The 27,983-nt window shown below is 38.6% G+C and overlaps 1 protein-coding gene across 2 annotated transcripts; it reads right to left on the bottom strand.

The window, feature by feature from the left end:
* Positions 1-31: 31 nt before the first annotated feature.
* Positions 32-27,983, bottom strand: hsd17b13 (hydroxysteroid (17-beta) dehydrogenase 13). Of its 2 annotated transcripts, NM_001011240.1 has the most exon segments (7): positions 32-454; positions 1,425-1,541; positions 2,712-2,849; positions 5,776-5,882; positions 9,235-9,366; positions 9,968-10,075; positions 27,709-27,945. In NM_001011240.1, coding segments are annotated over 7 exon segments (903 nt in total). In that variant the 5' UTR covers positions 27,919-27,945; the 3' UTR covers positions 32-363.

The following is a 27,983-nucleotide window of genomic DNA, read 5'->3' as shown; positions in this document are numbered from 1 at the left end:
ATCTAAATACACAACAGAAACGTGTAAGATATAATATTTGAACAAACGGTTTTTAATTTAACATAAGATATGTATATATAGAACAAATAATACATTTTATGTATTAGTAGACAGCTGACCTATACAATGTAAAATATCAAATATAAATGTAATTACTATAAATTTAGACTTAAAGTATGTGTGTGTTGCATGCAAGGGAATACACCAGATATTGCTGTCCCAAAAACTCTCACATAATAATTGCATAATTAGAATTTAATAGATCTTGTTGTAAAATATGATTAGGCTCCTCTGAAAGTTAATAATAAATGTGTGAAGTGTATTAATATTTCTTATAAAACACTGATAAATAACTTGATATCTTTAATCCTCTTTCTTGTCACATCTGTATGGAGTACTGAACTGGATATCCTGCATCTTGGTCATAGTTGCAATCACACGCTCAGGAAGAAACCTGTTTAAAATAGGAAAACAGTTTAAACCACACTTGCTATGTATTGGATATTTTGGATTAATGTAATATTTAATACCAGTTTTATGTTTTTTTCACGGTAACTGCCATGTATTCTATTGTATATATGCTTGTTTGGAGCACAACACTCTTAAAACGGCAGAGCAGGCTCATAAATCTTAAGCAACATTTTAATATAATTCCTAACAGCTATGACTGAACCATTTTATGGTAATTGGGGCAATGAGCAAATGTATTACATCCTTTCTCTTTTTATTACATTATTCTGACTAAAATTGCTGTGATAATGGCTGAGTTTCCCCTGAGACCCCTCTCCCTGGGCCTGTATGGAGCTGGGCACAACCACTGTGGGCAATCTTTGCCAGATAGCAGAACCCACCAGACACTTGGAATCCACAAAGGTTCTTTATTTTTTGTGGGTGAACAAAAGTTGGATTGGATTAACAAATGCTGGAGGTCAAAAAGGAATATTACTTTCCTAACCCCTGGAGTAGCTCCTCACACATAAGCAGGAACAGAAATTGAATGGCATGATGGAAGGAACTGATGTCACACATAAGGAAGGGGGTGGGAGGGTATACAGATTTAGAAATAAACTTGCAATATGACCTTGGTCACTAGGTGGCAGTATAACAATGAATATATACATAAACCATTAACTTTAAATATAATACACCAATATTAACGGCTGGGGGAGCACATACATGCTTTTTTTGCTTTTGGCCTGCTCAGCCAATCCACTGGGATCCGCTCACTTTTTTTCATGCACCCAGAGACACTGCAAATTTTGGTACAAATATGCATACTCACAAGTTTCTGTGGCAAAATCTGCTCTGTGTGTCGCACCCAGGCTGACACAATGCCTCTGGGTGCAGACACACAAGTGAGTGGATGCAGTGGAGAGGATGAAAAAGCATTACCCTTTGGGATTCCCCCTGTTATTAAAACTTACTGGTTCATTATTAATGAGTATTTGACTGATGAAGGTACAATAATCATTTTCTTATTTGTTAGGATTCCTTCCATTAGGCATTTTACAACATCCTCGGTTTTAAGCACAGGCCAAACCCTAAAAATTAACCATAAAGAAAGAGGAAATGAAAAAATAAATTAAATTGCCACAATGAGCATATTATCTGGTGATGTAGTAAATAAATATTCCAGCAAATAAACCTAATATAGTTTGTAATGTTAAGAAAAGCAGTGCATTAAAATTTAACTTTGAAATTGCTTTTCTGTGTTTATCCAGAATAAGGCAATACACTATCCAGCACACCAGTGATAAATTTAAACTTGCTAGACGCAAAATCACGTGACATATTTTTCTAAATGTTTAGAACCTTATACATAAAAACTCACCCATGCTCTATTTTTCATATTTATCAATATGTGAAAGTTAGAGTTTACTAACTAATAAATATGCTTATTAAAATCCCATAGAAATGATAGAGGGTGGTTGAGTTTTTATGTATTCAGCTTTAAAGTCACATTTTAATAAAGCTGCCCCTAGTTATAGTGATAACTCAAAAAACTATAAAAATGCTGGCTCATTCATAAAACTAATACTTCCCAACAAACAAAGCCAGAATGCTCAGTTTTAACCTGTTCACCCCATAAGATGCACCTTTAAAAGCAAGAAACAGTGTTTCTCAGGTATATTCTCAGGTTTCTATATACTGCATATGTTTTCTTATACAACAATGTATAAACAACCCTCACTTCGCCAAATCCCCTTTGTGCTGTTATCTTTCCACCGCAACACTGAAAAGTTCTGAAGCAAGCTGATAATAATACATTATATTAATAAATCCTTCAACCTGTCAACTTATCTAATTGATGTTGTTGTTGTTATAGATGACTTTCCATAGAGATACCTCTGCTGTGGCTTACAATATTAGAAGACTGGTAGAAGGTATTTAAGTTACTTAAGTAAATGTAGGAATAGCTAGTTATACGCACCTAATGGAAGGTATTGACTTAAACTGTATCTCTAGATTTTCATACTAATATAGCCCTATATACCCTATAAAACCCTTTAGAAATAAGCAGAACACTTTCCTTTTGTAATATTTTGGGCAGTTCTTGAGAATATAAGAACCCTTTAGTAGATTTATTTTTATATTTTCCTCCTGAATTGTCCATGATTTTTAAGGAAAATAATTTACAAGACTGAGACCCTTAAACGAAGCACAAGCAGGAATAATACACAGGCGTAACTACTCTTTTACTGTTTACTTACCTTGTACTTGGATTTTGAACAAATCCAGTGTTCACAAAGACTGGGCACAAACAAGTGGTTTTCACCCCATCTTTTCCTAATAATTTTAATTCTGATGTTAAACTTTCATGAAATCCAACCAGTCCAAATTTACTTGCACTGTAACAAACAAAAAGCATTTCCAGCATAATCTTATGTCAAACAGCACAGTCTGTGGTGAGTTTATTCATAAATGTAGTAAATGGTGCAGCATAATCTAACCCTCGGTCAGTGCATGTTGATTTCGTATACAGGTATAGGACCCATTATCCAGAATGCTCGGGACCAAGGGCATTCTGGATAAGGGGTCTTTCTGTAATTTGGATCTTCATACCTTAAGTCTACTAAAAAATAAATAAAACTTTAATTAAACCCAACAGGATTGTTTTGCCTCCAATAAGGAATAATTATATTATAATATATTTCAATATTTCAATAATTATAATGAAATCGTTTTTAAAATCTAAACTATTTGATTATTATTTGATCTATGGGAGATGGACTTTCCATAATTCGGAGCTTCCTGGATAACGGTTTCCGGATAACAGATCCCATACCTGTACAATGTTCCCAATAAAAGTACTCTATGCATATATATAAACATGTAAGTACACACAAACAAAATTAGTTTTTAACCACATTGGTACTTGACTATAAGAGTATATGGTATAAATTGTAGTCACATTGCATCTCCTCATGCATCTATCTTTTCCTAATTACATCTTAGGAGCAGCAACATTTTAATATTTCATATAAATATATTTAATATAGGAGGTGGGTGATTTCTCATCAGTAAATAGACCGGTAAAACCAGAAAATAAAAAGTATTAATTTCAACTGACATACCATTTTTATTACATCCCCAAAAGCACCAATACAATTGCAATACAATTGCAGCTATTGTTTTTTAAAATATAATGCTTTCTTAAAATGCTGCAGAAGTACAGACAAAGTTGTTAGCAGACTTTTTCCTTTGAACATGTGTGTTAAAGGATAGCCCTGCACATGTAAATAGTTTCCTTGAAAGAGATTACATCAAATAAAGGCACTACTGAAACAATATACAATAGTGTATGTAAGATTATGTGTGTTTACAAAATGTTTAGGTCTTGTTTTGCATGTAAATTCAGAACAAAGTTTACCATTAAAGCTACACTGATTGTATGTATATTGCCTAGTCTCTCCATGTAATCTCATACAGTGGGTAGTTTCTTTTGTATCCTCACACTTTAAAACACCCTTCCACACAAAGAAAAGAAGAATACTGTTACTATTTTACTCTTCTTTCATGGATGGATGGATGTGTTTTCTATAGGGCTCATGGTTGGGTCCATTGAGTTGGTTTAAATTGTTCCCAGAATTCCTGACTTTCTAATTCAAAGTCATCCATTAACCCAGTCAACCAGGGCTTTTGGGCCTGGCCTTTCAGTTGTAATTAGGTATGCAAAGTACCTTTAATTTTTTTTTTTTTAATAAGGAAAGATTTGTAATATCATTAACTAGCTATGAGCAGGGACGAGTGCAGAATTTCTTTGTGGAGAAAGTACTTGTTAGACAAGCACTAAGGAAGGGGGGGGGGCACTCTTGCACATAGGTAAATGACCCCACTGTGTTCAGGCCAACTAAATATTTACAAAATTAAATGTTTTTATTTTTGAACGGAGCTAATATGGTTCTGTCAGTTTTCAAGGCATCTACCATCCATTTAATTAGCAGACCTGAAATATTGTCAGGGAAAAAAAATAATGTAAGCATGAGGAAATGTTTTATATATATATATATATATAATGTGAACCGGTAACAGGTAAACAGGTGGAAGGGAGATATAGTTCCCCTAGGTTCATCTCCTACTCCCTCATGTATAGCGGTGCTGAGTGGGTTAATTCCCCAAAGGAATCACACCTGGGGAATAATTAGCAGGCTAGATATGCCTGCAGTCAGAGAGAGTGGGGGACTGGAGCTGAGACTGTGGATTGAATTTGCTGTGTGAGGGTCTGTGCCTGCCTGAAGCAGCTTGGAGCATTTTCTCCCAAACAGAAGGACTCTCAAAAGGTACTGTGACTCTGGGGAGTTGTGTCTTTGGTTTAGCCGGCAATCCCAGTAGGGGACCGGTAATAGAGAGGGAAGCACCCTGTGTATTAGTTAGAGCCCAAGTGTGGCAAGGGTTTTGTTTACTTTTGTTGTACTTATGCTTCTGCTGGATTCCAGAGTCAGTCACTGTACACAATAAAATGGACTGTATTCACCTAAAGGACTGTCTGTATGTCTGATCTCGCTTACAATATATATATATATATATACAGTGTATATATATATATATATATATATATATATATATATATATATATATATATATATATAGAAAATAATCATCTGTGGCCAGCACACCCTTCAATGTTTCATCAAAAATTTTTTATTTTAAATATATTGTGAAAACCAACGTTTCGGTCCTTATTAGGACCTTTCTCAAGGATCCTTGAGAAAGGTCCTAATAAGGACCGAAACGTTGGTTTTAACAATATATTTAAAATAAAAATTTTTTGATGAAACATTGAAAGGTGTGCTGGCCACAGATGATTATTTTCTATACAGACATAATTTTGGCTAGCACCCCGCAGAACATTGAGCCTTGGAGTGCGGACACCATTTGGATTGATATATATATATATATAGCAAGTTTGTAGCACTCACGGCATAAATATAGAGTAAAAAATTTTCTTTGTGTTTATTTAATCATCGCATCAACGCGTTTCGATCCTCACAGGATCGTCATCAGGATGGGGAAGGGAAGTGAGGTGCAACCATAAATACAAAATTCAACCAATCAGAACTCCCAACAAATTTGCATAATTAATCGCAATGTGTATATAAATCATTTTAGTTTAAATACATTATTTATATATGTATATCCCATAAGTGTAAAACCACAAGTAATAATATATAATACAAGTAATATATATGTCTCTCTCTCTCGCTCTCTCGCTCTCTCTCATATTTATATATATACACAGTATAAATGGGTATATACTGAGTTTGGCATACTTACCAATAGTCTACCAAATATGGGACGCCAAGTTGACCTGCTATGGATGCTACTGTAACAATATGTCCTCGATCTTTCTTCATCATTGCTGACAAAAAGGACTTGGTAGTCTTGCATTAAAAAACAAGAAACTTTTTAATTACACAGAAATCAGTGCAGTGGAATAACTAGGGGACTGCAGACCCTGGTGCAAAAACTGCACCTGCCCCCCAGTCTCCCCCCCCCCCCCCCACTGGGATACAAGCTGCACCCAATGCTTCCCTGGTAGTTAGGCTACTAAATCAGTGCGCTCTAACAGAAAAATTCTGAATCAAAATTCAATCTTCTGCCAAAGAATATCGTTATTTTCCATACATTTGGACCCATAGAGTTAATTTCTTCTATGGCTTGATCAATCACCTACTAGGTTATTTTCCCTTCATTTTTAAGTCCCTTTACATGTATCCATAGTTATTCCCCTATAAGCCCAGGGAAGGTTTGACCATTTCCTGTTTAACTTTCCTTTTAACAATTCCAAATTCTTTCCTATTGGTTAGTAAAGCATAATAAACTTAATTTACACTATATATATTATATATTATTTAAATCTTGTTTCCTTTTGTATTGTAATTACACAACTACAGCAAGCAGGCAGGTTGGATCATACCAAAATCTTGTTCTTGCACCAGAATGGGCGACCGGTGTCCATGCCCATGCACTGGCTACACAATTTGATTGTGAGGAGGGAGGGGGTGCTGCATGGAAGTGCGTGCTGCATGGAAAGTAAAAGTAATTGCTGCCCCGCCTCTATGCCTAAGGCATAAAGGCAGGGCAGGCAATAAATTATTGATAGCTGGAACTTTTAAATGCTTTTTTAAAGGCTTTTTATGCCTGTGTGGCAGGTCCCCTTTAATATAGTGACTGGGGACTCTTCTTCTTTGGCCTCAATCTTCTGTCTAGGGTGGACATCTACAGGGGAGCCTGGGACAACAATAAAGTTTAGAGTTTACCCTAACCTAAAGGGACACCCTTTAGTAAAGTTGAGGAACAAGCAAGAAAGCAATAGGGGCATAACTTAGACATCATTAACTAGAAAGGCCATCCTTGTACTCCAATTTAGGATTGATAGCTGGAGGTAACTCTCTCAAGGTATTACAGACCACAGTTCAGAAAGGGGCTAAAATCTATTTTCGAGGTTTTCACTGGAGGGGATCTGGACCACTAGCTTGTAATCTGTAAAAGGTGTATCTTAAAGGACATGTAAACCCCACACACAAAAATTTAATCAGTGAACAACCGCTTTGAAATCTTTCAATACATGCTGCTGTGTTTTTACCCCACAAAAATGCAGTAAATGTGTTGAATTTTCAGTAGCTAAAGAGATTTTGTATGCACTAACTTTATGCACAATGGGCATCATACTGTTCAGTGGACCGTTGGCTTTCATATTTAGGATGTTTTTTCTTGGTACCTAATGTTATGTGGGAGATATGATGCTTTGCTGTTTGGTACTTAGGAGTTGGAAGACATGTATACCCATTTCAAATTCGGCAGAATGCGTACTTTATATATGGTTTCCTGGGGTAAACCTAATGTTCCAGGATTTTTGGCTTTGGAATCTAAAGTATGCCGTATTGGGAGTTTTTGATCTAAAGAAGTGAGAAATCTGTACAGGTATTGGCATGTTTGCTTTGACATTAGACATGATGCTTTCCAAATCAGTAGAATTTTTGTCTATAAAATAAAATATGTATAAATCCCAATATCATGAAAAATATCAATTTTTTTTTATTATTTTGAGCTCTAAATCTTGTTCCACAAGTGGAAAACACAGATTTTGACCCCCCCCAGTAAATGCCCCAAAAATGAGAGAGAGCACTGAATGTTTACAAAATGTCTGGCACTGAGGGGAACCAAAATGTGAAATTCTGCTAACACTTAAAGGGTTAAAACATAGAGGCTAGAATTGCAATATACTTGGTATGTGTTTAATTTATACATATCTTATTATGAAAAATAATATCACTCTCTCACAAAAAAATTACTATTTTCATATTTTATGCTTGCATGGGGTTTTTTTCTGGTTCTTTTAGTCTAGTATTTAAATAAATAAAAACAACCTTTTCTAAATACTATATACATGTGGTGGTTTCTATGCTGGTATACTAATATGTGTTTGCCTCATAAAGGAAGTTTTTTTTATTGCACTTATTTGTATCTTATGTATTGTATTGTTATTTATATTTAAATCCTGGATTGTATTATGTTAAAGACACAAAAAAAGGGAAACTGGCACACCTATTTCTATTAAATTATAACCTTTATTGCTTTAAAGTAAAATCTCGCTAAAATAGATAGAAAAGATATGAAAAAAGATTTGTTTAAAATGATGAATTCACACCTTGATACTTCACTTCTAGCTGACACTCTCCTACTGTTACTTAACTTGTATCTTTATTATCTTGATTGGTCCCTACTGGCAACAAATATAACAATTGTATGATTTGTCTGTGCAGTATATCGTGTGTGGTTAGGTGATATACGGGGGATCGCATCTCCAATGAACGGTAAGTATTTGCGTATTTTTCAGGTTGGAAACCTGATTGTGAGTTACTCTACTATGACCTTCTCCATATGCAATCACCACGCAGATATAATAAAGTCGATTTTATCACTATTCAAACATTTTGTCTGCGTTTTCTTTTTGCACAATATCACTCATATGTACATAGTGTTTGAGGTAAAACAAATAGTGATAAAAATCGACTTTATTATATCTGCGTGGTGATTGCATATGGAGAAACAAATCTTTTTTCACATCTTTTCTATCTATTTTAGCGAGATTTTACTTTATAACAATAAAGGTTATATTTTAATAGAAATAGATGTGCCAGTTTCCCTTTTTTTGTGTCTTTAACACAATACAATCCAGTTCATACCATATAAACACTGTGCACCCTAGGAACACTGTAGTGCGATGTTCCTTCCAATTGCTTATATTTAAATCCCACTAGTGACAGCGCAGCAGCATTAATGTTTGCATTTACATAGATGTCAATGTCAAAAGTGCCATGAGGGGCATTGCCTCCTGTGACATCATTGATTACATCATTGCACCTGACAACATCTTAAACCAACATTGTAGCACATCAGAACGTGCTCACTGCACATGCGGGCATGGGAAAGAGAAGGGAATTTGCGAAATACTGGGGAAATGGCCTATAATAGTGTGAGTGAAGGGGAGGGCTCTAAAACCAGGTTGCTTCTGAGAAAACCAGGGGACTTGAAATAAATGCATTTACTATAAAAAGGAGTGTAACAACAGAGCCATCAGATTCTGCAGCAGCTAGGGGGGTTTAAGGATATAGAAGGTAAAGCAGGGATTCTGATTAATGTGCAATTTCAGCATACAGTATATTTGTGAAACGGGTCTGTGGGTTCTAATAAAAGTATACTATTGTACATTCTGTGCATATTACTAACCCAGAAGTGAGCAAGAATGTTGACGCTAAAAGTCTTCTCAATCTGATGGTCTTGGAGCTTAAGAAATTCTGTGCCAAAAACCACTCCAGCATTATTTATTAGAATATCCACATCTCCAATATCCTGCTTGACCTTTGTGAAACAAAAAAAAGTAGTTAAAGTGCAGTAAGGTGGTATACTTTATTTTCCAAAACAGATGCAGAGACTGTTTAATGCAGCTCTGCTATATTAGGTATCATGGTCAACATTGGATCAATCATCCTAAAGCCAGTATTTAAAGGAGAACTAAAGCCTTAATAAAGAAGTAGGGCAGGAATGTTTTGAACAAAAAAGGAAAAGGGAAAAAATGGAACTATAACTCACACACTTGTCACCAAAAGCTCCCCAACAATCCTATAACCAATAAGGGTATCCCATGAATATTGATGATAGAAAAAAGGTTAATTATCTTATATACACCCTTTCTAGATAACCTGTATTTTTTTCTTTTAGCTACTACTACAACATATAGTCACTTCTCTTAATCCAACAGATGATTTTTAGTAATTTACAATTAAAAGGTTCCTTGCATAATTTTTTTTGTGGGGGGTTTACATGACCTTTAAACTTTTAGTATCTGACCCGCAGATTTTTTGATTTATAATTGTAGTGGGTATCTTAAAATACTTGCAGTTATACTGTAAACATCCAAAGAGGATGCACGCATATGTAAGTTAAAAAATGAGCCACCCACCTTCTCAGCACACCTATAAATATCATTCCGGGTACTGCAATCCACAACAAAGGCATAAGCTGTAGCCCCCAATTTCCTGCATTCATCTGCTGTCTCCTCAACACCTTTCTGGAAAGGACACATCACAGAAAGGTAAATATGTGCTGCAACTTTAACTTGATGGTGATTTAATTACACTGTTCCTTGGCAGTAAATGGGAACCCTGTGGATTGTGGCTGGACAGATACTGCTTTTAATAGGAATTACATTTAAATTACTTCAAAACCAGTGAACATTTTAATTAACATAGTAACATAGTAGATGAGGTTGAAAAAAAGATAATGTTCATCAGGTTCAGCCAATTCAGTAACTTATTTCTCACATTCTAAAAAGGCATCCAACCCTTTCTAAAAGCTATCTAATGTGTCTAACAGTACAATCACCTCATGAAGAGAGTTCCACACCTCACAGCCCTCACTGGAGAAACCCTTTTTACACACGTCCTTTCTTCTAATCTGAATGGATGACGATAAAAGCAATGTTTCCTCTAAGATGTGTGGCTGTGCACACAAATTTTGAGGTCAGCACACAAAACAAATTGTGGTGTGCTCAAAGACGCAATGGTTCTGGGTGCAGGCAAATCAATAAGCTTTTTGAAGCATGAGTGGGGTTTCTCAAAAATCTGCCATGTGTGACAGGTGCCATAAAGACCGGAATCACTCTGAATGTGCTGGCTATAATGCCTTTAATCTTACTCAGACACATTTGGCTTTGACACTAAGCCAATGATAACATAGTAACATAGTAAGTTAGGTTGAAAGTTCAACCTTAATGCCTATATTTAACCTGCTTAACTGCTAGTTGATCCAGGCAAAAAAAAAACCCCATCGGAAGCCTCTCCAATTTGCCGTAGAGAGGGAAAAAATTCCAAGATGGCAATAGGACCAGTCCCTTGATCAACTTGTACTAAGAGCTATCGCCCATAACCCTGTATTTCTTCATCCTCACTTGCTAAAAAGCCATCCAGCCCTTTCTTGAAGCTATCTAATGTATCAGCCAGTTCGACTGATTAAGGGAGAGATTTCTACACAGCTCTCACAGTTAAAAAACCTTTCAGAATATTAAAATGGAACCTCCTTGTTTTTTAATCGGAATATGTGGCCTTGTATCATTTGAAGAACCTACTGGTAAATAAATCCTTAGACAGATTATTATTATATATAAGGGGATTATATGGGAGATAGTTCTTATTACAAATTGATCCATGCCATCTTGGAGTCATGCCATGCCCCCCTCTTCGGCAAATTAGGGAGGCTTCAGATAGGGTTTTTTGCCTTCCTCTGGATCAGTTAGCAGTTAGACAGGTTATATATATATAGGCATTATGGTTGAACTTGATGGACGTATGTATTTTTTCAACCCAACTTACTATGTTGCCAGAATTCTCCTCCTCTCATCCAGGAGAGTTCAGGCCCTTCCCCTGCTAAAGTCCGTGGCTTCCTATTAAACAAAGAATATCTTACAAACTTCTTCTCCTAACCTTCAAAGCCCTCCATTCCTCTGCTCCTCACTACATCTCTTCCCTTGTGTCTCTGTACGTTCCTGGTCGACTCCTTCGTTCCTCGCAGAGCAATCGCTTGGTTGTGCCCCCCACTACTACTGCGGTTTCCCTCCTTAAACCTTTCTGCCTTGCTGCCCCTTACATTTGGAATGCCCTCCCTGATTTCCTCCAGAGAGAATCCTCTCCCAGTCTTTTTAAAAATAGAGTTAAAGACTACCTTTTGGAGCACTCGCCCAGCAACTGATCTGGGAACTGGCACTTATATTGTAGTGTCACCCACTGTGACCTACAGCACTTATATTTGCCTATTTGTGTCTGTTAGTTACCCTCCCATATAGATTGTAAGCTCTACGGGGCAGGGTCCTCCTTCCTCTTGTGTCCTCGACTCTTAACTTATTGCAGCTGTATTTATCTGTATTTATTGTTATACTTTGTATTTATCTATTATTATCTTAACACCCTGTTTGTATTAATGTACTCTGCTAGAAACACACTATTGTGCCAGCACTCGGTCTAACCCACAATCTGGAGTTGACCAGCTGCTATAAACGATAAAAAGCCATTAATTATACACAAAGAGAGAGAAAGTTTGCCAGCGCTTAGTTTGCCTTTAAAAATAATTTTTACAAAAAATTAGGTGTTAGTACCACACTTTGGCCAAAATATGTAAGCTCACGTGCCACGTCAAGGCCCCTCATTATACGTGAGTCCTACACTGTCTAATGACTTTGAGTCTGGTCAACTCCAGATTGTGGGTTAGACCGAGCGCTGGCACAATAGTGTGTTTCTAGCAGCTGGTCAACACTACAGCGTTGGTTATACCGAGCGCTGGCGATTTCTTTCTGTGATTTGTGTACAAATTGTAGCCAAATTTTGCTTCTAGCTGCTATGTAGCCTTTAAACCAATGAATCACTTTCATGTGTGTGCTAATGAGCTGGGGCTTAAAAGCTCCCTGCTTTTCCACTAGAGCCTTTTTGAGCTAAAGGTAGGTGCAATAGGTCTTACTACTCAGTCACATTGTTTTCTGGGGGACTTTATTTTAATTGCATCACAGACTCAAAGTCATTAGACAGTGTAGGACTCACGTACAATGAGGGGCCTTGACGTGGCACGTGAGCTTACATATTTTGGCCAAAGTGTGGTACTAACACCTAATTTTTTGTAAAAATTATTTTTAAAGGCAAACTAAGCGCTGGCAAACTTTCTTTCTCTTTGTGTATAATTAATGGCTTTTTATCGTTTATAGCAGCTGGTCAACTCCAGATTGTGGGTTAGACCGAGCGCTGGTACAATAGTGTGTTTCTAGCAGCTGGTCAACACTACAGCGTGGGTTAGACCGAGCGCTGGCGATTTCTTTCTGTGATTTGTGTACACCTTTTTAGAGATGGCTGCCTGTTCTAGAAAATGTGAAGTAAGTGTGACTGAGTAAATATTTGATTAGGTGAGCCAAAAGTGTGGCGTTTTTACTAAACAATAGGAGGGCTATTGGGCAGTATGCTTTTTACATTTTGACTTGCATTCTCCTTTAAGCAACTTTTCTCCAGTGTAAACAATCCCAACTTGGCTAGTCTTTTTTCTAATTGAGACTTTCCATACCCTTTACTAGCTTAGTTGCCCTTCTCTGTACCCTCTCTTATTTAATAATAGTAGGTGGAGGACCTTAAAGAGTGAGTTCTGGGATCTAGTCTCTAAGATTAAGGAAAGGTCCTCCAAAGTAATTTTTTCGGAAATTTTGCGGGAGCCACGTGCAAGTTTAGGGAGACAACGGGAGCTTAGGGAGCTAAATGCGTGGCTAAAGTCTTGGTGTAGGAAGGAAGGGTTTGGGTTCCTAGAGCACTGGGCTGACTTTTCTTTGGGGTACAATCTATACAGCTGTGACGGATTGCACCTCAATAAAAGGGGGTCCGCTGTGCTAGGGGAGAGAATGGTTAAGAGGCTGGAGGAGTGTTAAAACTAGACAAGGGGGGTGGGTGAGCTAGAGTTTTATGGAAGATAGTGTAGACGGGGCAGTGGGACTAGCAAAGGGTTGTGGGGGAGGAGTGAGGGGGGCATATAGTTTATCAGATATGGAGCTTCTGTTGTTACAAGAGAAACAGACTAATATTCACCTTAGCTCTAACTCTCCGTTAGCATGCTGGCTAATGTGCAAAGTTTGTCGGGTAAATTAGGGGAGCTGCAGGCTATTGCATGTATTGAAAATGTATGTATGTATATATATCTTTATCTTTATATCTAAGTGCTACTTATGTACGCAGCGCTGTACAGTAGAATACATTAATACAAACAGGGGGTATTCAGATAATAATAGATAAATAAAATTATGATTTAATTGGTATCACTGAGACCTGGTGGGATGAAAAATGCAACTGGGCCGTGAATTTAAATGGTTACACACTTTTTAGGAGGGACAGAGAGATTAAAAAGGGTGGAGGGGTTTGTCTTTATGTAAAGTCAGATTTAAAGCCATGTAGTAAAGGCATTACCAATGAAAATGTTGAATCTGTTTGGGTAGAAATTTCAGTAGGGCTGAAGGTTACAAAGAAAATGATCATTGGTGTATGCTATAAACCACCCCGTATAAGTGAGTGGGATGAAGCGCAGCTACTGTTGCAAATGGAGGAGGCTTCACAACTCAGTCAAGTTGTTATTATGGGAGACTTTAATTATCCAGACATTGACTATAGTAATGGGGTGGCTAAGTCAGGAAAAGCTAATAGGTTTGTAAATATGCTAAATGACAACTTTTTATTTCAGGCGGTTCATGAACCTACTAGGAATGAGGACCTGGTAATATCTAATAATATTGAACTCATCTCTAACATTTGTGTAGGTGAGCATTTGGGGAACAGTAATCACAACATGGTCTCCTTTGAGATAATGCTGCAGAGACAGCTCTATAAGGGATTAACTAAAATGCTTAATTTTAGACGTGCAGACTTTGCCAGTATAAGGGCATCTCTGCAATGTGTCTAGGGTTAGACACAGAAAGAAAATAAAACATCTTTAAAACATTACTTTGCAAGTATACACAACAGTATATTCCCCTTGTAAGCAAGGAGAGGTATCGCAAAGCAAAACCTTTATGGCTGAATAAAAGTGTTAGTGTCGAGGTTGGTAAGAAAAAACATGCTTTTAAAGCATTCAAGTTAGCTGGGACAGCAGAAACTTTCATCAGGTACAAGGAAGCAAATAAAGCATGCAAAAAAGCTATCAGGCAAGCTAAAATAGAGATAAAAGTAAGTTAGTAAGTTAGGTTGAAAAAAGACGTACGTCCATCATGTTCAACCATAATGCCTATGTATAACCTGCCTAACTTTATCTAGTTGATCCAGAGGAAGGCAAAAAAACCCCATCTGAAGCCTTTCTAATTTTCCTGCAGAGAGGAAAAAATTCCTTTCTGACTCCAAGATGGCAGTCGGACCATTCCCTGGATCAACTTGTACTAAGAGCTATCTCCCATAACCCTGTATTCCCTCACTTGCTAATCCATCCAGCCCCTTCTTAAAGCTATATAATGTATCAGCCAATACGACTGATTCGGGTAGGGAATTCCACACATTCACAGCTCTCACAGTAAAAAAACCTTTCAGAATATTTAAATGGAACCTCCCTTCTTCTAAATGGAGTGGGTGCCCTTGTGTCCATTGGAAGGACCTACTGGTAAATAAAGCATTAGAGAGGTTATTATATGATCCCCTTATATATTTATACATAGTAATCATGTCTTAAGCACCTCTTCTCCAGCGTAAACAGACCCAACTTGGCCAGTCTTTCTTCATAACTGAGACTTTCCATACCCTTTACCAGCTTAGTTGCCCTTCTCTGGACCCTCTCTAATTCAATAATGTCCCGTTTGAGCACTGGAGACCAAAACTGAACAGCATATTCTAAATGGGGCCTTACCAGTGCTCTGTAAAGGGGAAGAATAACACCCTCCTCCCGTGAATCTATACCCCTTTTAATACAGCTCAAAACCTTGTTTGCACTTGCAGCTGCTGCCTGGCATTGCTTGCTACAGCCAAGTTTATTACCTACAAGGACTCCAAGGTCCTTTTCCATTATGGATTTGCCTAGTGCAGTCCCATTAAGGGTATAAATGACTTACATATTTTTACATCCCAGGTGCATGACCTTATATTTATCCACATTAAATCCACATTGCTTATAATACCCTCCCCTAAGTCATTTATGAACAAGTTAAACAAAAGTGGACCCAATACAGAACCCTCAGGGACCCCACTGAGAACCTTGCTCCAAGTAGAGAATGTACCATTAACAACCACCCTCTGTACCCAATCCTGTAGCCAGTTTTCTATCCATGTGCAAACGACTTCACTAAGACCAGTAGACCTTAGTTTAGAAAGCAGTCGTTTGTGGGAAACGGTATCAAATGCTTTGGCAAAATCCAAATAGATTACATCTACTGCATCCCCACTATCCAGCTTCTTACTTACCTCATCATAAAAAGCAATTAAATTGGTCTGACATGACCTGTCCTTCATAAAGCCATGCTGATTACTGCTCATAATGCCATTCTCCTCTCCAGTACATAATTTTGTATTTGATCATAACAAGCCTTCAAATAACTTGCCCACCATGGATGTCAAACTTACAGGCTTAGAATTGCCAGGCTGAGATCTGACTCCCTTTTTAAATATAGGAATGACATTAGCCTTCTTCCAATCCGTAGGTACCATACTTGATAAAAGTGAGTCTGAGAATATCAGAAACAAAAGCAACTGTAAATCTGACCCTAGCTCTTTCAGTACCCGAGGGTGTATTCCATCTGGCCCAGGTGCCTTGTTTACATTTATCTTGTGTAACCCTTTAAGCACCATATCCTGTATCAACCACTGCGTAGTTGGAACTGAGGCAACAGTGCAGCTATTGGGTGGGACTTGGCACTCTGGCTCCTCTACTGTATACACAGAAGAAAAGAACTGGTTAAGCACATCTGCCTTTTCTGTATCCGCTGTAACCATATTGTTACTATAACTCAATGGGGCCACACCCTCAACCTGCATCTTTTTACTATTAATATACTTAAAAAACTTTTTGGGGTTAGTTTTGGCCTCTGCGGCAATGCGCTCCTCATTTTCTATCTTAGCCTTCCGGATTGCTGTTTTACAACACTTGTTATAGTGTTTATATTCATTAAACACAGCTACTGTCCCCTCTGACTTATATTTCTTAAAAGCTTTTCTTTTTTCCCTTTTAAATAAAGTGCTGTCTTGTATAAAAAAAGGGCATTGACTCAAGGGATGAAAACATAATTTTGCCACTTTAGGTCCCTTTAGGTCCATGGTACGGCCTCACCTTGAGTATGCGGTGCAGTTTTGGGCTCCAGCCCTTAAAGGAACAGTAACACCAAAAAATTTTAAGTAATTTTAAAGTAATTAAAATATAATTTACTGTTACCTTGCACTGGTAAAACTAGTTTGCTCCAGGAACACTACTATAGTTTATATAAATAAGCTAATGTGTAGCCATAGGGGCAGCCATTGAAGCTGGAAAAAAGGAGAAAAGGCACAAGTCATATAGCAGATACCAGATTAGATACCATTGTATTTTACAGGGTTTATCTGTTATCTGCTATGTAACCTGTGCCTTTTCTCCTTTTGAATGGCTGCCCCCATGGCTACACACCAGGGTTTTTATATAAACTCTAGTAGTGTTTCTGAAGCAAACACACAACTTTAACCAGTTCAGGGCAGCAGTATATTATAGTTTAATTTCTTTAATCCATTTTCATTTTTTTGGTGTTACTGTTCCTTTAAGAAGGATATTAATGAGCTGGAGAGGTTGGGGTTGTTTTCTCTGGAAAAGAGGCACTTGCGAGGGGACATGATTACTCTGTACTAATAGATTAGAGGGGATTATAGGCAGATAGGGGGTGTTCTTTTTTCCCATAAAAGCGATCAACGCACCAGAGGCCACCCCTTTAGATTAGAGGGACGGAGTCGGGGGAGAATAACCCCTTGCTCCCTCGAATTTTTGCACCTTTTAACAGCTCTATCAGCTTGAAAAAGGAACTAAAATGTTCTGAAAGCTTGCCATGGTTATCTTAGTTAACCACTTTTGTTATTTTTTTCAAACGGGGCACTCCACAGCTTCTTATTAACCTCATCATAAAAAAAAATTAAATTTGTTCTTCATAAAGCCATGCTGATTACATCTCATAATGCCATTCTACATAACATAATTTTGTATGTGATCCCTTCACAAGCCTTTAAATAACTTGCCCACCACAGGTGTCAAACTTACTGGCCTATAATTGCCAGGCTAAGATTGTAATCCATTTTTAAATATAGAAATTACATTAGCTTTTCTCCAATCTATAGGTACCATACTAGCAGGGTCGGACTGGGCCACCAGGACACCGGGAAAAATCCCGGTGGGCCCCGGCCCTAGTGGGCCCCAGCGGCCCAGTCCGACCTTTGCCGGCGCTCCCCGCTACTGACTGTTCCTCCCCGACGCGTTCAATTTATACGCGCTCGGGGAGGATGTCAGGTGGGGGCCCTTCGGGGGGGTTAGGGGGGCCCCTGGGGGGTGGTTAGGGGACGCGGCTGGGGCACCTGCAGGGCCCCTGGGGCGGGAGCCCTGGTGGGCCCTGCACCCCCCAGTCCGACCCTGCATACTAGATGAAAGGGAGTGTGAGAATATCAGAAACAGAGGCCATAGTAAAAAATTTTGAATAAACGTTTATGCACCATATCCTATGTCAACCACTGACTAGGATGAGCAGATCCAACACTGCAGATATTGGGTGGGTCTTGGCACTCTGACTCCTCTACTGTATTCACTGAAGAAAATAACTAGTTTAGCACATTTGCCTTTTCTGTATCCGTTGTAAACATATTTTTACCATAATTCAATTGGACCACACTTTCAACCTGCATCTTTTTACTATTAATATACTTAAAAAACTTTTTAGGGTTAGTTGTAGCCTCTGCTGCAATACACTCCTCATTTTCTATCTTTGCCTTCTGGATTGCTGTTTTACAACACTTGTTATAGTCATTTTATATCCATTAAATTCAGCTTCTGTCCCCTCTGATTTATATTTCTTAAATTCTTTCCTTTTCTTTTCTTAATTACTTCTTTACTTCCGAATTAACCCCACATAAGGTGATTCTTAATTCCTCTACATTTACTTCTTAATGGAATAAACTATATCATTTTTAAATGACAGCCATGTCTGTTCTATGTTTTAGCAGAAAACATAATGCTCCAATCTCTAAGCCCTTAAGGAGCAAAAATGTGCTTTTCTAAAATTCAGGGTCTTTGTTGCCCCAGTGTATATTTGTTTATTGCACCAAACTTTAAATGAAAAACATTATGGTCACTATTACCCAGGTGTTCAACCACTTTGCACATTTGCAATACATTCTGGGTTGTTAGAGACCACTAGATCCAGTATAGCATGGTGTAAGCAAGTGTTAGCACTAGGGACTAGCAAAATGTACAGGCAGTTATAAATTATTTAAATATGCAGAAGTGTGATGCTGTATTAATTTAGAGACCCTGTTTAAATTTCTTGTATACAATTGGTTTGATACCATTATTGACAGTACACCAGTTCTGCATAAATTGTTTGGACATTGTCTATAGTTTGGGCACCATGTTTATTTTATTTAATTTATATTGGTAATAATTCTATTTTGGAATTAATTGTGTACTAGTATTGCCAGTAAAAGTTAATTACATCACTGTCTACTCAGACGTTGCACCCAGGCACCATATCTTTTTCAGGGTGTTACCAACTTTCCAAGATATATATTAATTATATATTTGCAATGTTTTTAAAGTTATTTGTAAATATAATTGCTACTGAACTTTCTTAGTAAATCAGATCCACCTATAGTTTTACCTGTTCAATATATTACTCATAAACAAACCTGGGTGTAACCAGGGAGTAGACCAAATAAATGGTCATAAATGTTAAATATACAGAACAAAGAAACATAATGTAAGCACAGATAAGTATAATGCTCAAAATACCAACTGGATTTCACTCTGCCAGTTCTAGTACACATCCAGTCACATTTCGGGAATAATATAAAAGGTGCTTTGGGGGTTACAAAATATCATGAGTAAAATTTGCTATACAGTACTTCTTATGACCTATAGTAATCAATGAGCATTTATTGGTCACCCTTTTAAAGCAAACATCTAATTGATTGCTATGGATTACTGCACCTGGGCAAACTTTATGCTTGTTATTACATGTGGGGTTCGTGTTCAAACTGAATTAACAGAATAAAACTGGCCATATGCATAGAGCTCCATAGGCATCCATAGTGACACCCCCTTACTATAAAAGGAGATGTGGGAACTGTGCGGTGACCTTAAACCTAGAAATGTAGGTGCTATGTTGTTGGCAGGATTTCACTTTGCTTGCTGACAGTGAAGCACATATGTCATTGGTAGGCAGTGGGTTAAGCAAATCAAAAGGGACACAACCATTAAAAGTGCAAAGCATAAATAAATTATGATGCCGAGAACAAAAGGGGAAAAACCTTTGCTTTTACTGTTTTACATTTTTTTTTTTGTAACTTACAATTTTTATTGAAAAGAAAAAAGTTTGGGGGGTACAGAAAGGAAAAGGGAAGGGGGATTAGTCGCATCGGTTGACTTTCAGTTCAGTACAAGGCACAACATTGATCTGGAATGTTAGTAACATGGTATACTTTATTTATTTAAGCTCATTGCCTAGGTGTAGTCCTGTTCTGTTCTGTTTTACAGTGATAGCATGGCAAGAAAACATTTCTTTCTTTCTTTCTTTTTTTTTTTTTTTGCACAAACTGTTTCGTGTCTCTTTACACTATCTGTACGTCATTATCCATAGTGGCAGACATTTATAACCATCAAGGGAGAAGAAAAGAGAGTAAACCGAAAAAAAACCCCCCAAAAAATCATTTTAAATAAGAGAGAAATATAACGGACCATTATTTAACATGGAGTTATAGTTCAGTACAGTAAGGCAAGTTTTGTGGTATTGTTGCCGGTTTTACTGGATTTATTGTGATGGTGTCATTGAGTAGCTTTCTGGGAGAGCCCCCTTTTCAGGTGGGCAGAGTGTTATTGTTTTCCACTGTTTGAAAGTAGTCCCAGCTATCCCAATTTTCTGTTGTTGTCCACCCTGGAGATGACTTCTTGGATAGTGGGGACTACTGTGGATTTCCATTTAGCAGTAATTGCTAGTCTGGCTGCAGTGGCTATTTGGTTGACCAGTTTTTGGTTTGAGTTGGTGGTCTTAGGGAGGGGGAGTCCCAATAGAAGGTGGGGTAATTCTATATCTATTGATGTTTTTAAGACAGGCCCATGGTACATTATGTAAGGTACCTATTTGATGGCAGTCTCTCCAGCACATGGGGCTGCTATTAGGGTAAATTTGGAGATTCTGTTTGGGGTAAGATACCATTTCATTAGTGCCTTGTTGCGCTTTCTTTCTGCTGGGTGCAGACTACCATTTTGCGCATGTTTTCCAGTTTTTTGTCAGTATTCCACTTGCATTTTCTGAGAAGTTCTTCATAAGTATACAATTTATGATTTAGTGGGTTTACAAAGTCTATAGCTCTTGTTAGAGCGTGTCCTGCCCAGTTTGTCTGGAAGGGTCTTTGTTGACCTGGTAGGAACTCAGGGTTCGCTAGGAGTGGGGTTAGGTTGGAAGGATATCTACATATATGGTATTTCCTGTTGTAGTGTTTCCATATGTCTAGGGTGAACCCTATAGATTTTGGGGCTGGATATGGTGCCTGAACCTTAAAATTATGCAATAGTAACAGGTTGCTAATATGGTGGGGTTGAGTCCAGTACGCCTCTAATTTGGCCCATTTAGTGGGGGCGCAGGGTTGTAGCCATGCTAGAGTTTGGCGTAAGTGGGTCGCCTCATAAAATTTCTTAACATTTGGGACTGCTAGGCCTCCCTGGTTCCGTCTAGCTAGTAGAACTGATTGTGGTATTCTATTTCTGGTTGTGTTCCAGATATATTTGATTATCTGTTTTTGAATATACCCCAATGTTGAGTTGGAGATATGGACCGGGGTGGTTTCAAAGAGGTATAACAGTTTGGGGAGTAAGGTCATCTTAACTGCAGCTATGCGCCCAAACCAGGAGGTGGAGTATTGTTTCCATTCTTGCATGTCTGACACAATTTGTTTTATCAGAGGAGCATAGTTTGCATGGTATAATTGGTGGTAATGTGGTGTTATTTTTATCCCTAGGTATTTAATGTGGGCTTTTTGCCATTTGTATTGGAAGTTGGCTTGCAGGGCTTTCTTAGTTTTCTCTTCTAGGTGGAACATGAGGGCTTCAGATTTTGTCCAATTTATTTTATATCCCGTAAGGGTGCCATATTCTGTTAAGGTTTTGTGTAGATTGGGTAAGTATACAAAGGGGTTACTAAGCGTCAATAACACGTCATCCGCGAAGAGTGAGATCTTGTATGTTTCCTTGCCTACCGTGATACCTGCAATATCAGGATGACCTCTTATCCTGGCTGCTAGGGGTTCTATGCTGAGGGCATATAGCAAGGGAGAGAGCGGGCACCCCTGCCTTGTGCCATTATTGATGTGGATTGGTGTCCCTGTGCTCTCATTCATTTTCAAGTAGGCTGAGGGGGTTGTGTATAGCAATTTGATCGAGTCTGTCGAACGCTTTCTCTGCGTCAAGGCTTAGGACTACGGATGGGATGGTTTGGGATTGTATAGTGTCTATTAAATCTATTGTTCTCCGGGTGTTGTCCCCTGCCTGTCTGCCCATGACGAAACCCACTTGATCAGAGTTAATTAAATGGGGTAGTATTGGGGCCAATCGGTTTGCTAACAATTTAGTGAAGATCTTTAGGTCATTATTGAGGAGCACTATGGGCCTGTAGTTATTGCAGTGTGTGGGGTCTTTGCCCTCTTTTGGTAGTACCGTTATATAGGAGGACAACATAGGGCCTGATTCACTAAAGTCTGAAATAAGGAGTGCTATTTATAGCATGCGTTAAAAATCTTATCACTTCTTATTTTTCGCTCGATTCACTAAAAGGACACTTGTCATAATTAAGAAGCGATGTTCTTGGCGTTATTTATCTTGCAACGACATATTTTCAAGCAATATATTACGCAGCGCACAACATATTACGCAGCACGTTGCTTGAAAATATGTTGTCGCAAGATAAATAACGCCAAGAACATCGCTTCTTAATTATGACAAGTGTCCTTTTAGTGAATCGAGCGAAAAATAAGAAGTGATAAGATTTTTAACGCATGCTATAAATAGCACTCCTTATTTCGGACTTTAGTGAATCTGGCCCATAGTGTCTGGGATTTTTTCTGTGCCCTGGAGGAAGTTGTTAAATAGTTCTGTTAGGATTGGGGTAAGGAGATCCTGAAAGGTTTTATAGTAAGTGTTGGAGAACCCGTCTGGGCCGGGGGATTTATGGGGTGGGAGGAATTTCAGGACCTGGAGAACTTCTTTGTTGGTAACCTCTTTGTTGAGGTGAGCTAATTGTTCCTTTGTTAGTGTAGGTAAGTTGCAGTTTTCTAAGAATTGAGTAAGCTGTGCTAATTTAGTTGTGTTTGTTTGGGGAGATATTGGGAACAGGTTATATAGTGAGGTGTAATAGGTGTGGAATGCTTGGGCTATTTGAAGCGGGTTATGTAAAGATTCTCCAGTGTTGGTTTTTATAGTTAAAATTTGAGATTGCCTAGTGCGGTTTCGCAATTGGTTTGCCAAGAGGGTATGGGCTTTATTTCCCATTTCATAGTATTTCCTTTTGGCCTAAATAAGTGTTTTTTCTGCGTTGCTTATGGCTAGTTTCTTTAGGGAAGAGCAAAGCTCCTGGATTTTTTGTACTGTCTTAGGGTTTGGATGATGCTGGTGTGATTTTTCTAGGCTGTGAAGTTTGGATTCCAGGTCCTGCAATTCCCGCCTCTTGTTTTGTTTCATTGCTGAGGTAAGTGAGATGATGTGTCCCCTAATTACTGCCTTATGGGCTTCCCAGATAAGGGATTTAGAGTCTATGGATCCTTTATTATGTGCAAAATAGTCTTTAATGAGATTCCCTATGTTTTCTTTGTTGTTGTGGTCATTTAAAATAGTTTCGTTTAGCCTCCAGTGAATTTGCTTCTGTATTGAGGGAGAAAGAGAAATATTAAGGAGTATGGGTGCATGATCTGACCAGGAGATCGCTTGAATAGAGGTAGTTATCGGGAATTTGAGACAATTTTGGGAAATAAAGAAATAATCTAGCCTCATTGAGGTCTTGTGTGGGGAGGAGTAAAAGGTATATCTCCTTTCCCTGGGATGGTTTATACGCCATGGGTCAAACAGAGCGTGGGATCTAATCAAAGCCCGAAATTGTTTTGATTTTTGGGGGGCTTGTGAGGATCTAGAGGGTGGGGATTCCCTGTCCAGAATTTCAGCGTATACTACATTATAGTCTCCCCCCAATTATTGTTATGGGAGAGGGGTATTTGGATGCTAAAGATAAAATTTTGCACAATGTATGTATCTGCTTAACATTTGGTATATAAACATTGAGTAATGTAATTGGAGTAGTACCAATGTAGGAGCCTTGTAGCATTATATAATGTCCGTTTGGGTCTGTTATTTGTTTAGTGATAGATAGCGGGCAGTCCTTATGGACTAGAATAGTGACCCCTGCTTTTTTGTGGGGGCCAGAGACTTGGAAGGACTGAGTGTAGTGTCGAGAAAAAAAATTTAATGGTTTCTGTGCTCTTAAAGTGTGTTTCCTGTATAAAGGCTATGTCTGCCCTGAATCTTGTAATTTCTTTAATTGTTAGGGTACTCTTTCTGGGGCTGTTCAAGCCCTTTACATTCATGGATATTAAGCGTATCATTTGGATTCAGGGTTGTAATGTGTGCTATTGTAAAGCTCATACATTGGTACCTTTATACCCAGCGTAGTGTCCTTTCTGGAGTGAAAAGGAGTGTCCTTTCTTTGTCCTGTCATTGTCTGCTTGGAATTCTGCTTCCTCTTCTCGTGGTGGTGCGGATCCTGGTGTCATCAAGGCATGGTTGGAAGTTTTTTGGTCCACATAAAATTGTTTGTTATGTTGCATAGTTGTTGTGGAGGGAGTTGAGAGTTGAGGCTTGGTTGATTGGAGAGTTGACCCTTTGCTGTTCTTGGTGAGGTAGGGTCTTTTATGCTGAGGGCCCCCCTCCCTTGTAAAAATGTTGTTTCTGACCCGGGTCTGGTTTGTGAAGTCGTCTGTGCTTGTGGGGGTTGTAGTGGTCCCTTCTGGGTCTCTGTATTCTGTAAGTTTTGCCGGCAAGTTGTCCACATGTGAGGGTGGTTGCGAACTGTATCGCCTTTGTAGTTCAACAAAAAGAAATGTCCAAAAATAACCGTAAACTTGAAAAACTTTAACCTGTACAGTCATTGGTGTTACCTGAAATTTGGTAACCGGAGACACTATAGGTATTTTGGCACTTGATACCAGTGTCTGGTGGAGCGTCATGGCTGGCAGGACTAGGCCGTAGACGATGGTAGCCTCTTCCGCTTGAGAGGCATGTTAAGTGTGCCTAATGGAACAGTCATTAGTACTTTCTTCCCCTTCTAAGTCTGGTAGTAGGAGCATTTGTTCCTATGGGTTGTGTAGATTTTCATGTAGGGGAGTCGGCTCGGAATGGGGTTGCAGGCGATGTTCGGGTCTGGCGGGGACCTACCGTTTCCCACTCTGGGATCAGTTTTGGGGCTTGGGCTTTTAGGTTATCCTTGGTTGTCTGTAGGGGTGGTAAGCCCAGGGTGTTGAGAAACCTGTTGCCTTTTGATGGGTCGGAGAGGGTGTGTTGTTGCCCTTTGATGGAGACTATCAGTTTAAAGGGGAAGCCCCATCTGTATGGGACATTGTGTGCCCGCAAGTGCTGTGTTATGGGCTTAAGCTCTCTCCTTTTTGCCAGTGTGATAGGGGAGATATCATTGTTAATCTGCAGTTTTGCCCCTTGGAATTCAATAGATGATAGGTTTCTAGTTTCCATCAATACCTTCTCCTTGCTCTCAAAATAATGGCAACAGACTATGATGTCTCTGGGGTTTTGCTGATTTGGCCATTGGGGGCCAAGTGATCTGTGTGCCCTATCAAACCGCCATGCTTCTGCTGGTAGCTCAGGGCACAATTTAGAGAATAGCGATCTAAGGTATTGCCGAATGTCCTTTGGCTGAATGCTCTCAGGGGCCCCCCTAACCCTAAGGTTTTGCCTGCGGCTCCTATTCTCCAGATCTTCACAATGTGCTTTGAGGCTAGCTAGTTCCTCCAAGAGGGTTAGCTGGTCCTCTTCCATAGTGTTCTGTCTAATTATCAGGTTATCAGGGATAGTTTCTAGTTTGTCCACCCTTTGGCATAGTGAGCCCAAGTCTGCCTTTAGTTCCTGTACTGCGTCTTTAACAGCTCCCGCTATAGCTGCTGTGAGGGAGTTGTGTAAAGCTGTTAGTTGTTGTGTTAATATTTCAGCAGTTACCGGGATAGGAGCTTGTATATCGGCTGCTGCTGCTGCCTGAGGTGAAGAGTGCGAGCGGATGTCTGGGCTGAGTGGCCTGGCGGGTGAGCTAGTTTCTGAAGCTTGATCCGGGTCCTCGTCGCCATCTTGTGTTCTACGCAGCTTGTCTGAGGCCGCGGGTTTATGGAGGAACGGTGACATTGTTCCGGCCGGTTCACGGTTCTGTTTTTTCCCCATGTGTTCCCGTTGTTGTATGGGGATCCCCCATTCAGTTATATGCTTTTGGGTGCTGATTTTGGGGGATCCTTTGGCCTCTCACTGCGGAGCTCAGGCAAGAGACGTCTTTACCCAGTCATGGAGCTCATGCGCTCTGCTGTTTTACATTTTTAAAATAACACATTTTACATGTTACACTATTAAAAAATATGTATGTTTTTATAAAGGACATACAAACTGCATTCAAGGTATTGGTGCATATTTTTCAAAGAGTGAAGCTAAAGCAGAGCTAGAATTAGGGAAGTCAGCCTTTCTTTTCATTTGATTTGTAGGGAAATATTTATCAAGTGAAGAATGTGAGAGTTCACCCTTTGATAAGCTCCATAGACATGGTATACCCCATTGTAAGAGTCTTGGCTGAAGGGGAACTGGCCTCTGCTACATTGTTTTAAGAGTTTTAAAGTGGTAGCAGTAGCATTATGATGCTGGGCTGCTTTTTATTGGCAGGAACTGGGCATGTTTTATAACAGAAAATGCAATAGATTTGTCTTCATTCTAATAAAATGCTAATGCTTGGGTAAAAGTTAAAATTGAATCTGTTAGCAGAACAAGGATCCCTAAGTTAACATTAGATATGCTCACCAACAAAAAATGTGAAAATCCTACAGCCCTAAAAATGCCTGATCTCATTCTAGTGGTGAATCTGTGCCATTATTTGATATAGGGGAACAAGGATCATCTGACTAACCTGCAAATCTGTCTGGAGGAATGTGCCAAAATCTTTTGTTCATAGTTAATAATTCCGTTATTTACCTACCAATCTGGATTAGTTAAACATTACATAATTTTGGCACTGAAAGTTCAGTGCTTGCTTAAACAGCAGTTCAGTATGGCATAACGAATTACTGGTAACAAAACAAACCTTGAATTAGGAGTACATTATGGTTCAATTTTTTTATTGCAAATGCTGTCATTTAGAAAAAAACGTCATTATTTACCTCCCAGTTAACCTAACAAAATGTTTTGGAGTATAAGAGGAAACTGAAACACCTAAAGGAAAAGGAAGCTTTGACCGATGCACGTTTTAGTCACTACGTTAATTTTTGGTATCATAAAATACAGTTACATAAGTGTTAGCACACGGTAACATGTTGCATTTTGTACAACAGAGATCTCATTTTACAAACACAAGCTCTTATCTTAACAAGAAACTATGCATGCATTGGCGCTATTCACAAAAACTACTTGTGCCTATACATGCCTTTACCAACTTATGGGAAATAGCAGGTGCAACATGCCGATTATCATTACTTCTGAAATTGCATCTCACTTTTTGCAGCCTTGCTATATGTGTGGCAAATTTTTACTCTGTTTTTTACACTGCATAATAAATCTGCCCCCAGAATCTTATCAGTTTGCCACTAGGTGAAGGCTTTTCAGTCACCTGTATCATTAATGCAGAACTGATATATGCAAAGTTTATAGATTGCAGTCTAGATTAGCTTTGAACAAATAACATATGCTCCTTACCTGGTTAATGTCCCATAAGACAAGAATGCTTTCGTGCTTGGCAAATTCAAGAGCTGTTCTGCGTCCAATGCCATGTCCTGATCCTGTAATCAACACAATATTTCCAGCAACTGATTTCCTGTTTACTGGCAGAAACAATTTCACAAAAGATTCCATGTATGAATAAACTGCAATGAATAGAAGAAACATATATTCTAAAATGATATTCATGTTCACTGTTGTCCAGCTGATATGCTCTCCTTACTTTCTGCTGCTGTTCTAATTTTATTAAGTAA

Source organism: Xenopus tropicalis, chromosome 1 (assembly GCF_000004195.4).
Source record: "Xenopus tropicalis strain Nigerian chromosome 1, UCB_Xtro_10.0, whole genome shotgun sequence".
Taxonomy (NCBI): domain Eukaryota; kingdom Metazoa; phylum Chordata; class Amphibia; order Anura; family Pipidae; genus Xenopus; species Xenopus tropicalis.
The sequence above is the reverse complement of the archived record's forward strand: the minus strand, read 5'-3'. Positions and strand labels throughout refer to the sequence as shown.

What these genes read in the sequence shown, in the direction of transcription:
- hsd17b13 (XM_031899159.1), bottom strand. Translation starts at nt 27,918, where the DNA reads ATGAATATCATTTTAGAATATATGTTTCTTCTATTCATTGCAGTTTAT. An exon ending in TTTATAGGTGTGCTGAGAAG is followed by an intron (nt 5,883 to 9,967) that starts GTGGGTGGCTCA and finishes TTTTAATGCAAG; the next exon opens with ACTACCAAGTCCTTTTTGTC. An exon ending in GTTCAAAATCCAAGTACAAG is followed by an intron (nt 1,542 to 2,711) that starts GTAAGTAAACAG and finishes GTTAATTTTTAG; the next exon opens with GGTTTGGCCTGTGCTTAAAA.